At 35.4% G+C, this 13,007-nt stretch overlaps 1 protein-coding gene across 17 annotated transcripts in view; it reads right to left on the bottom strand.

Moving 5' to 3' along the window:
- Nucleotides 1-1,565: 1,565 nt before the first annotated feature.
- The window catches only part of LOC123565325 (E3 SUMO-protein ligase PIAS2-like), a 67,031-nt gene continuing 55,589 nt past the window's right edge, over nt 1,566-13,007 (bottom strand). For all 17 annotated transcript variants that reach the window (XM_053550035.1, XM_053550033.1, XM_053550044.1 and 14 more), the window contains 2 exons: nt 12,578-12,633; nt 1,566-9,855 (listed from right to left, as the gene is read on the bottom strand). In XM_053550035.1, the coding sequence (XP_053406010.1) occupies nt 9,724-9,855; nt 12,578-12,633 (188 nt within the window). In that variant the 3' untranslated portion in view covers nt 1,566-9,723. The remainder of the gene's footprint in view (nt 9,856-12,577; nt 12,634-13,007) is intronic.

Below are 13,007 nucleotides of genomic sequence, written 5' to 3'. Positions count from 1 at the left end.
AAATAACTGATATAAGGTCGGGAAATTATTTGCAAATTAGCTGTAACGGGTAAGTAATTTCAAGTCTCAGTTATGCTGTGACCTTGAACTTTGACCTTAATACCTATAAATTACCTAAAAACATTTAACCCAAAATAAACACAAGCGTTTTCCTGACAATCAGTTGAAACCATTTTCAGTGAACTTGACCCAGAAACGATAAGGAACACCTACTGATCATAGGCAAACAACTCAAGAAATATGATAGTCTTAGGCAAACGCATTCTCCCATTATTGATAGGAAACCATTTTCGGTCTTGATGTTATTGGGACCTTTGGCTTTATGATCCAAAAACATTGTTAGGGTCATCCAATGACCAAACAATCATTTCCTGTAGACAAAGGCGTTCTCTGTAGATATTTATGGAGAACCGTTTGCAGCCTCAATGTCACCAAAAGCAGTCTTAGGAAGAATTCGTTTAAATGTGTTTCTATGTCTAGTTTTTAAATAGCAGCCCTTAAAAAGGTCAACATGCCCCCAGCTGGAACAAAATTGGGGAAGGAACTAATAATAATGCTAAAGACCAAGTGTGATAAAGTTCCATCAAGCAGTTCATGAGAAGAAGTCATTTTGTTAACTGATGTTTAACTCCTTTTCAGGCATTGTTTTAATACTTTAATGAGATATTTTCAAAACTTTCTACGATAATAAGTTTATACTGAAGATCAACATCAGTTCACACAGAAAGGTTTTAACAATTTTTCAGGCAAATTCAATTTTACACAAAAAATTGGAACAGGTCACTTAAGAATAGGATAAAGGCTAAATCTTCAGCATTAAGAAACCAAAAGGCAAGAAGTGTAGTAACTTATCATCGTATCTTTGTGATGAAGATTTTATTTCATATCTTCTGCCTGACCAAGTCTTTTTCCTACTTACACTATACAGCTCTAAAAAGGTCAGCCTCCAAATACTAATAACACCTGGTGAAACTGGTTAGTGTACAAGTTGTCTATTTTCTGCACATAAACAAAGTATACTGTATTTGTCTCTTTGATCTAACATTGTTTTTTCAGCAGTATTTCAGTTCTATACGGCGAGTGAGTCCACTCAAGAAATGTTCCTGTATTAAGATGATTTAACTTGTTCCCTCACAAGTTTTTATCTTTATTTTACACCACATATAATCAATGTTAAATATCTTAACACTTCTCATATATTCAAGTAACATTAGCAAGTTAGTAACCAGCAATTATAATACAAGTTACATCAAAATCCCTCCATGCATGAAGAAGAAATGCTCCGGACAAAGTCATTTTTGAATTTGACCTTTGACCTGTAAGTGTTACCTTGACCTTTGAGATAGGAACCTGGGGTTTGCGCACGACACTCCGTCTCACTGAGGTTAACATTCATGCCAAATATAAACAAGATTGCTCCATGCATGTCAAAGTTATGGTCCGGACAAACAAATCCGGACGGACGGACGGATGCACGCACACACACACGCACGCACATACACCGAAAAGCCATTTGAACAACTATGTCTTCGCTTCCGCAAGCGGGCTCGACAAAAACTAACAACTTTATATCACTGTATTCACAGATTTATTTGTATTCTGACAGTCAGTTAACATTTAACATTAAGATATGTCACACGTTCTATATGTTTCACCTGTTATATGTTTCAGCAAATAACTTTTAATTTAAAAACACAAAACCATAAAATTGCAAATTGTTCCAAAATGCTATTTCAAAATCAATGACCACATTTCTTTGTTACCTTACACGACAGGGATATCTACATAATATAACGGTACTATCACAGTCTCATCTCCAGACTAACCTAAAGAAATTGTAAATTTTCAGCCTGTATTAAAAATCAGTATTAAAGTCATTTTTTGCTGCACCAAGCACAAAAAACCACGCCTAAAACCATACTGTTTCTATCGGTATATTTTGATAAGTATTATATGACTTGTGTAGTAGCTAGAAGTAGGTAAGTGTTAGAGAAACATTAGCAGACTGATGCTGTATTAGGTTGGTCACCATAAGAATTGCATAATACATTTCTTCTGTGCATTATTTTACGCACTTACAGGTACATAGAACAATTTTGGATAACATTATTTACACTATTTATTGTAATTATACACAAGAAAAAATGTTTCAATTTCGCAACTTTTGGCATATTTGAAGGCAAGACTCTTTAAACAATTTTCTATTTTAACTTTAATAACTTTTTTAACAATAAGCAACAAAACATGCAAAATTAGGAAAATAGTTAAATAAAATACAGTCAAACTTCGTTCCCTAAAACCCGCCTGGACTGGCAAAATTTGTTTGAGTTATCGGTAATTCAAGCCACAGAAACAATATACAACACAGGGACTTTGGCGGGACTTGACGAAGAGTTTGAGCAAAGGGTGGTATTCGAATTATCTGAGTTTGAGTAAAAAAAAGTTTCACTGTAAACCTCCTATGTTCTTCAACAAAAGTTACAAATGTTAAGCTACACAGGACAGGATCTTACATATCTCCTTTAAAGATGATGAACAGGCAGGACTTACTCTTTATACTTTAGAAAATATATTTCAAACTAGATACATCTATTTATAACTTATTTCAAAATTTAGAAGAAACAGAAAGGTACATCATCTAGCTTTAAAAATCACTGATCACAGAAACATGTGTCACACATAATCTTAACACTTTTATGCAGGCATTTGTCACTGTACCTTGTTACTGAAATGAAGATGTACATGCAAGTGTGACCACACCCGATTCCAGAAATATAATATATGAAGAAACATGTGTAATAAAAACATATGCATACCCTCGCAGGTGTAACTGGAATACATATATGGACAGACATGTGTAAAGTTGCAATTAAGTGTGACTGTAGAAAGGCCATCTTAAAACAGACAAAGTTTTAGGCTTGATATCCCAAGATATACAATTAAATTTAGCCAGATAATACCAGGGTGATTTTTCCATCATAAAAGACATTAAAATATCATAAATTCTGTAAAAGTTATTTACATTTAATCTGATTTTGGTGAGAATTTCACATTATCAAGTTATTTACAAGCAAGATAATGTTCATTTATAAGACTAATTATACTCAAATATTTACATAAATATAATTTACACTATTTACAAAATTTGACTGAAATAAATAAAATGCGAGTAAAATGTGAACATTCAACAGAAATGTAGAAAAGTATACATACACAGTAATTGTAATAACTCACAAAGGCATTATAAAACTTTGTCAACTTACAATATAGGTGAGAAGAGGAAGGGGATTAATACAGGATTTGATATTGAGAGGTTTTTAACCTTTAGCATCCTAGATAAATTGTCGTCTGCTGGAAATGTCGTCTGCTAAAATTGTAAAGTTCATTCAATTTGCTCCAAAATTGGAAGAAATATTGTCAGAGTAGCAAACAGCTTATCGGCGTCTGATCTGGTTCGAAGCTGTTTGCAAAGGCTGTTAAATTCGCCTGCAGCAGGCTAAGGGTTAAACTGATTTTTTTCACCAGAATGAGACCAAGATAAAATAAGTTGTGGGGGTTTCTGAACAATACAAAACTATATCCTCTGAACCAACAAACGGGGAGGGTAAATGACTCGAGAACTTTCATGTTTGCTCAGATCAAAAAAGGGTTGGGGATAAGTATATTTCACAATATCATCAGGCTCCATGATCATAAAACTGAGTTTGAAGGTATACAGACACTAAATATGAAAATGGTGTGGAAAAAAATGGTAGTTGTAAAATGGCATATTCAATTAGTTCCCAGTTGCTTTTCTTACTTTATTTGAAGTTTTTTGTGCTGAAATCACACATCTGAGCCTATGTTTGATATCTAGGTAGCATTTTCAAAATGGAATAACAGATGGAAACTTAGGTCTTACACCACCACTATAATTTGAAGCTTTCTTACATCAAACATGACCCCCACTTTCGTTTTGATTTTTATTTAATCAAGTTATTCTAAAATCAGGGCAGTGCTTTCAGAGAAGACTTTAAATGTTTTCAAAATATTAATAGAGGGAAAGTTAAAAGCTGTAAATTGCCGGACCATATTTCATGCTATTAATCAGTCAATAGTTCAACTCTAAATTTTTGCTGGGATAAAGTCAGAACTTGAAGAAGAAAAATACAAACTTTTATTTGTAATGTCAGAGAATAAAATACTTACTGAATGACTTGCCAGACAACAGTTGAAACTACTGACTCTTGATCCTTTGTACCTGAGGCAATAGTTTTAACTATTAAAGTGGAATTATACGCATTTCTCAAGCAAAAATCCAGCTGAAATAGATGTCTGTGTAAAAAGGGTGGGGGAAATTGTAGCTTTCAAACCACTATACGAAACTCTTCCTGTTGCCAGTACGAAATAATAACTTTCCAAATATGACTTTTCTTATTTTGACTGGGGCAGTCTTTTTAAGAAAAGTCAAACTGCGCGCAGGAGTTGCTTCCCTTCAACTTCAGAAATCTCTACCTACATGTAAGGGAGATCACTACGCAGAAGACTGAAGAAAAGAACTATTATTTTATTAGTCCGATTTCTTTATTTCTAAAGAATCAACTTTAATTACTTATGCGGCATTGTTGTTAATTTAACACATTTAAATGCACAGCAACCGAAAATTGCTTTTATAAAACATTCACCAAAAACACACTGTGTGCGATTAGATGCGCATAATGTCACTTTAACCAGCAAGCATTCAGTAAGTATCACACTTCTATTTTCATCTCTTTCCTACACACAGAAAGAAAATTAGGGAGAAAATTACAAGATAATCTGAAATTGCATGTTTCGTGTGCAAAGGATAGTTAAGCCGGCATAGTTTCGTTTATAAAGATTTTGTACAGAGAAAACAGAAATGAAAAAATGTGAAAATAACAAATTATTGGAATACGTTTTTCTTGAGTATGATAGTCTTAGCACTTGTAGCCGTTTTTCAGTATTACAATTCTAAAATTTAAAATATAATAATCAACATTAAAAAACAGATGAAACTATATCAGGAAATACTACAACTATACTATTGAATGATGATGTGTATAATGATATCTATACTGGCAGACAATAATGCTTTAAAATTCTGCTTGTAATACATTAACCAGACATAACCTTTGTTATGTGAAAAATGTAACAAAAAGATGCAAATTTTTTTTATAATAGAATGTTTTAGTCTGACTGAACTGAATTTGCAACAATTTATCATCTGGTTTGACATCTGCAAACTTTTCATACTGTACAATATTTTACATGGATCAAATAAAACCCAAAATGACACCTAAATGCTGGGAAAAAAACACAAAAAATAGCTATAATGACATTTATACAATTACTCATTTTACAAAAAAATAGTGGATGAACTATTTTCTTATTTCTTTAACACAGATTCTGTCAAACATCAGCATTTTTTGTTGATCGATTAAATTCTAAAATACCAAAAAGGGCAAGTTTTATACCAAACAAGACAAATCAAATTTTAACATCTGAAGTATTTAACCCTTAGCATGCTAGATAAATTGTCGTTTGCTGGAAATGTCCTCTGCTAAAATAGTAAAGTTCATTCAATTTGCTCCAAAATTGGAAGAAATATTGTCAGAGTAGCAAACAGCTTGGAACCTGATCAGACGCTGATTTAATCGGCGTCTGATCTGGTTCCAAGCTGTTTGCAAAGGCTGTTAAATTCGCCTGCAGCAGGCTAAGGGTTAATGAGCACTTAAAAGCATACAATGCATAAATAAACTTGTTACAACATTATAGTTCTTTTCTGTATTTTAACAGCAAGTTAATTTTGATGATTTTCAGGTTTTTTGTTCTTTACATTTCATGTAGCTTGCTTTCACAACTGTTGAGACTGATAAGACTTTGCATATCAATTTGTTAATCACACATTTGAACAAAAAAATACACATTTGCAACCAAACTTCAAATAAATCTGACACTACTTTACTTGCATTAGAAAATGATTTTCATCATTTCTGTTAATTAATAAGCTTATCATCATCAAGAGTGCAATAAACTCACTTTGGAGACCAGTCTCAAAACTCTGGCAGTTGATTGGTTGATTTTGATAGCAATTTTGAATTTGACCAATGGCAAGGCTGCATTCTGAGACTGGTCTCTAAACTCAGTTTAGCAAGAGCTGTTTGTAAAAAGTATACCCGGTATATCCCCATGATCGTTTGTCAGAGGAAACTGGGTATATAATTTTCAGTTACTGAACAGAAATCATTTTCTGGCTTCTCGAGAACCTTGTGGCCTTGAGCTTTGACATACCTGACTTTTGATACACTGACCCCCAAAACAATAAGCGTCAACTACTGACCACATGCAATCAAAACATGAAGATTGGCAGCAATAGAACCTATTACTGATTAGGAAGCATTTTCTGTCTTGATGTCAAGGAGACACTGACCTTTGACCTGACCCCCAAAACAATAGGGGGTCACCTGTTAATCAAAATAAAATCACCCTATGAAGTTAAGATTAGTGTTGTTCTCAGTTACTGACAAGAAACCATTTTCAGTACTGAGGTAAATGTGACCTAGAACTTTCACCTTCTGACTCCTATGAAGTTTGACAATTATGTTTCCAAGCGTTCTTTAGTTATTTAACAGAAACCATTTTAAGTTTCAAGGTTACTGACTTTGACCTACTGACCCCAAAACTAACAAGAGGACCATGATGGTCCTGAATCGCTCACCTCTTCCCACATGACCCAGTTTTGAGTATGACGTCGTTTTTTCTATTATCTGACATAGTGACCTAGTTTTTGAGCTCATGTGACCCAGTTTTGAATCTGATCTAGATATCATCAAGATAAAAATTCTGACCAATTTTCATGAAGATCCATTGAAAAATATGGCCTCTAGAGAGGTCACAAGGTTTTACTATTATTTGACCTATTGACCTAGTTTTCAAAGGTACTTGACCCTGTTTTGAACTTGACCTAGATATCATCAAGTTGAACATTCTCACTAATTTTCATGAAGATCTCATGAAAAACATGGCCTCTAGAGAGTTCACAAGGTTTTTCTATTTTTATACCTACTGGCCTAGTTTTTGACCGCATGTGACCCAGTTTCGAAACTGACCTAGATACCATCAAGGTGAACATTCAGACCAATTTTCATGAAGATCTATTGAAAAATATGGCCTCTAGAGAGGTCAAAAGATTTTTCTAATTTTAGACCTACTGACCTAGTTTTTGACTGCAGTTGACCCAGTTTCAAACTTGACCTATATATCATCAAGATGAACAGTCAGACCAACTTTCATACATATCCCATGAAAAATATGGCCTCTAGAGAGGTCACAAGGTTTTTTCATTATTTGACCTACTGACCTACTTTTTGAAGGCATGTGACCCAGTTTCAAACTTGACCTAGATATCAGCATGATGAACATTCTGACCAGTTTTTATGAAGATCCATTCAAAAGTATGGCCTCTAAAGAGGTCACAAGGTTTTTCTATTTTTAGACCTACTGATCTAGTTTTTGACCGCACGTGACCCAGTTTCGAACTTGACCTAGATAACATCAAGATGAACATTCAGACTAACTTTCATAAAGATCCCATGAAAAATATGGCCTTTAGAGAGGTCACAAGGTTTTTCTAGTATTTGACCTACTGACCTAGTTTTTGATGGCACGTGACCCAGTTTCGAACTTGACCTAGATATCATCAAGGTGAACATTCTGACCAATTTTCATGAAGATCTTGTGAAATATATGGCCTCTAGAGAGGTCACAAGGTTTTTCTATTTTTATACCTACTGACCTAGTTTTTGACCGCACGTGACCCAGTTTCGAACTTGACCTAGATATCATCAAGGTGAACATTCTGACCAATTTTCATACAGACTCCATGAAAAATTTGACCTCTAAAGTTGTCACAAGGTTTTTCTATTATTTGACCTACTGACCTAGTTTTTGATGGCACTTAACCCAGTTTCAAACTTGACCTAGATATCATCAAGGTGAACATTCTGACCAATTTTCATGAAGATCTTGTGAAGATCCCATGAAAAATGTGACCTCTAGAGTGGTCACAAGCAAAAGTTTACGCACAGACGCACGCACGGACGGACGACGGACGCTGCGCGATCACAAAAGCTCACCTTGTCACTTTGTGACAGGTGAGCTAATAAGGGTTATCTACTGACCACAGGCAACAAACCTTTGAAGACCAAAGCGTTCATCACTTACTGAGCGGAAAACATTTTCAGTCTCAATGTCAGTCGCCTTGACCTTCAGTCGCCTTGACCTTTTTTCTTGATCTCAAGTAACCATCAAACAAATTCACTGTGCTTAAACATCCACAGAAATAAAAACTGCACAATTAAAAGCCCCATGTACAGTATAAGCCTTCCTCGTTAAAGTGGAATTATGCGAATTTTTACAGTAAAAATACAGCCGAAATAGATGTGTTTGTAAAAAGAGTGGAGGAAATTATAGCTTTAAACCCAATATAACAAATTCTTGCTGCAACCAGTACGAAATAATAACTTTCTAAATATGAGTTTTCTTATTTTGACTGGGGCAGTCTTTTTAAGAAAAGTCACACTGCATGCAGGGGTTGCTTCCCTTCAACTTCAGAAATCTCTACCTATAGGTAAGGGAGATCACTGCATAGAAGACTGAGGAAAAGAACTATTATTTTATTAGTCCGATTTCTTTATTTCTGATGCATCAACTTGAAATACTCATGCGGCATTATCGTTAATTTAACACATTTAGATGCACAGCAACCGAAAATTGCTTTTTTAAAACCACACAATGTGCAGTAAGATATGCATAATGCCACTTTAAAGAGGGACATGATAAATATGAACACTAGTTGCATTAGTAAGAAATAAATGTATCTATATAAGAATCAGCACCTTTATACACTCGTCTTCAACATCTCAACTCATACTCTGTTACTTTGAGCATAAAAAAAACAAAAACAGAACAACTGTAGAAAATGGTCAAGTCTGTAAGTCTCTCAGTACCAGTTGTTCTTTAACACATCTTCATATTGTACAAATCTAAGCATGTTTAGGCCTAAAAAATGTTTGTTTCCTGTAACATGCCCCAAAAAAATAAGGTAGGTAGAAAGGAATTTATTTTTGAATTTTTTTTTTACAATGAAGAAAGAGTAACTTCCCTTGAAAAGTATAAAAAATAGCCAAAATAATAAAAAAAAAATTTCCAATGCCATAAAAACATTTAGTGCCGTGGCAAATTCTTACGATATACTGGAAGCAAACAATTTTTTTTTAGGCCTTATCAATATGTACACTTGTTAAGTGATTTTCATTTGACTACAAGATCCATGTCATATATATAAAACTCATGCAGTCCTCCCTGCATAGTTTACAAAATATCTACCAGAACTGCTTCAACAGTTAGCAGCTGTGAAATAAAATAGTCATCTCTTTTATGAATAAATTGGTATATATACTTATGGGACAGCTCAAAGCCAGCCCTCCTTGCTGACATCAGAATTCTTCCTGCACACTAAGACTAGGGTTGTCTTCAAATGTAGGTCAGTTTGTCCTCCTACTAAGCAACACAATCTCCTAACTCTTCTTGCCCCATACAGACAAAATATAGCCTGTTCCAGAGGTAACTTGTCCTATACAAGACGAAACTGTCCCAGAGATAACATGTCTTAATACAGACAGTCCCAGAGGTAACACTTCCATTCAATATTCTGCACTAGAATCAATCAAGGGATATAACATCTGAGGGCGAGACATTAAAAATGTTCCTTGAACTGAGACCATTCATATTATTTGAATTGTTTGATGTCATAGTCAATGGGAAATCAGCTGGGAATGGCAAAACACTGGCAATCTGAAATACAAATTATAACATCATCAATTCTTGCAAAATAAAACTGTACTTGTAACTCTTTTGTGAAAGTGATAATCATTTTTTTTTATCAAAGTGCAAAATGTTTCATTAAAAATATATTTTCCAAATAGGCTCTTATTAAAAGTTCTAATCTTTTACGGAGTATTACAGCAAAATCTCAAGCAGTTATCCAGCACAAAAGAACCTTAACAGTCCAGACTTAACATGAGTGTCAATTATTGTAAAAACATTTTCCTGCACAGGTGTGAAGAATCACCTTAAGCCATGAGTAGGAGACTTACTGCAAAATCTTTACACCTTAATGACACAGCAATGGCTAGAAACTGGTAGCAGGATACAATCTGATGTTTTTGTTGAGCACTTTCTTTAAGAACAATCAACATATTAAATGAAACACCAAATAAACTTCAGCTCCTACTACATATGCAACAAGAGCTCATCGAACACGAAATGCCCCCCTTAATGCATTTAGTAATTGCACAAGGAACAGAAATTATATGCTCACTATAAACAAAAGTTCTACCATTCTGTCTATATGAACCATGTGACCCCTGGGGCAGGGCCATATTTGACCCTAGAGGGATAATTTGAACAAACTTGGTAGAGAACCACTAGATGATGCTACATTACAAAATATCAAAGCCATAGTCTTTGTGGTTTGGGCAAGAAGATTTTCAGTTTTTCCCTATATAAGTCTATGTAAACCATGTGACCTCCAGGGCGGAGCCATATTTGACCCTAGGGGAATAATTTGAACAATCTTAGTAGAGGACCACTAGATGATGTCATATACAAAATATCAAAGCCCTAGGCCCTGTGGTTTTGGACAAGAGATTTTTCAAATTTTTTTCCTATATAAGTCTGTATAAACCATGTGACCCCTGGGGTCAGGGCTCGACACTAACACTGGTCCACTGGTCTGAGGCCAGTGAAAAGCAACAAGGACCAGTGAAATATTTGGAGGACCAGTAACTGTTTCATTTAAAAATTTAGTGGAAACTGCTCTTCGGACCAGTGGCCCAAAATGGTTAGTGTCTAGCCCTGGGGGTGGGGCCATATTTGACCCCAGGGAAATAATCTGAACAATGTTGGTAGAGGACCACTAGATTTTGCTACATACCAAATATCAAAGCCCTAGGCTCTATGGTTTTGGACAAGAAGATCAGAAACCGTTTAACTATTATTGGCAAATGTGACCTTGACCTTTGATCTAATAACCTCAAAATCAACAGGGGTCATCTGCTGGTCAAGGCCAACCTAACTGTCAATTTTCCTGACACTAGGCCCAAGCGTTCTTGAGTTATTGCCCGGAAACCATTTTACTGTTCCTGGTCACTGTGACCTTGACCTTTGACATACTGAACTCAAAATCAATAGGGGTCATCTGCTGGTCATGACCAACCTCCCTATCAACTTTCATGATCCTAGGCCCAAGTGTTCTTTAGTTATCATCTGGACACCGTTTTACTATTCAGGGTCACTGTGACCTTGACCTTTGACATACAGTCCTTAAAATCAATAGGGGTCATCTGCTGGAGATGACCAACCTCCCTATTGACTTTCATGATCCTAGGCCTAAGCGTTCTTGAGTTATCATCCGGAAACCGTTTAACTGTTCAGGGTCACTATGACCTTGACCTTTAACATACTGACCTCAAAATCAATAGGGGTCATTTGCTGGTCATGACCAACCTCCCTATCAACTTTCATGATCCTAGGCCCAAGTGTTCTTGAGTTATTATCCGGAAACCGTTTTACTATTCAGGGTCACTGTGACCTTGACCTTTGACATACAGACCTTAAAATCAATAGGGGGTCATCTGCTGGTGATGACCAACCTCTCTATTAACTTTCATGATCCTAGTCCCAAGCGTTCTTGAGTTATCATCCGGAAACGGATTGGTCTACATTCCGACCGACCGACAGACCGACCGACCGATATCTGCAAAACAATATACCCCTCCTTCTTCGAAGGGGGGCATAAAAAATAACTAGTACTATCCAGCCAATTCCATGTTTTTGATGGACTAAAATGTGGTCATAGAAAGAACTAATTATTTCCATATAACCAATGGTCAAGTATTTGTAGTTGGACAAAAACAGGTTACTTATATATTTTTTTACATTTCTTTAACTTTTAATCTTTCTAAGAAATGCATATTAAAGATAACATGACTGTCTAAAGCTCTTAGAGCAGCAGAAGCCAGCTCACTATAAACATAAGTTTATCATGAATTCTATATAGAACTGTTTACAGCATAAAATTCAACTGTGCAATATTTATAGAAATTAATATCGTGGAATTAAAAGTAATTAATGTCAATGTAAAAGAAAGGTTACAGGTAATATCTACTCTACTTGCTACTTTGGTAAATTAAACATGTTGAGCATGCATAATGCCATTTTCATGTCCCAGTGACCAGGAATCTTGTTTTTTTTGACACAGGTGAGATTTCACTATGAAATATTACATTGATGTGCAATATTGAAATGAAACCATTATAACATTAATTTTGTCAAGATACTGGTCCAGTGCAGCCACTGGTTTCTAGCCAGGTACATTTCTAATATAAAATTAGGGAGAAAATGTGTACGCTGCCTAGCAGCATTAAAACATGGCCTGATAGCCGAGTCAAAGACTGGCTGAACATTTTTCCCACACACAAAAAAAATTATCACAAGAACATTGGCATTTACGTACCTCCTCGCTATTTCTATCCCTGTCTGAGTCAAGTATACTGCATAACTGATCCAAATCTGAAATGACGGTTAGAACATCATTTTATACTCAACTTTATATGCTTAACTGAAAACATTTGAGCCGTGCCATGGGAAAACCAACATAGTGGGTTTGCGACCAGCATGGTTCCAGACCAGCCTGCGCATCCGCGCAGTCTGGTCAGGATCCATGCTGTTCGCTAACGGTTTTTCTAATTGCAGTAGACTTTAAAAGCGAACAGCAAGGATCCTGACCAGCCTGCGCGGATGCGCAGGCTGGTCTGGATCCTTGCTGGTCGCAAACCCACTATGTTGGTTTTCTCATGGCACGGCTCATTTCTTTTTTAAGCTGTTTAACAACACATAAAAATCATCTCACAATATTAATACAATTAAATATTAATACAGATTAT

Source organism: Mercenaria mercenaria, chromosome 8 (assembly GCF_021730395.1).
Source record: "Mercenaria mercenaria strain notata chromosome 8, MADL_Memer_1, whole genome shotgun sequence".
Lineage (NCBI taxonomy): Eukaryota > Metazoa > Mollusca > Bivalvia > Venerida > Veneridae > Mercenaria > Mercenaria mercenaria.
The sequence above is the reverse complement of the archived record's forward strand: the minus strand, read 5'-3'. Positions and strand labels throughout refer to the sequence as shown.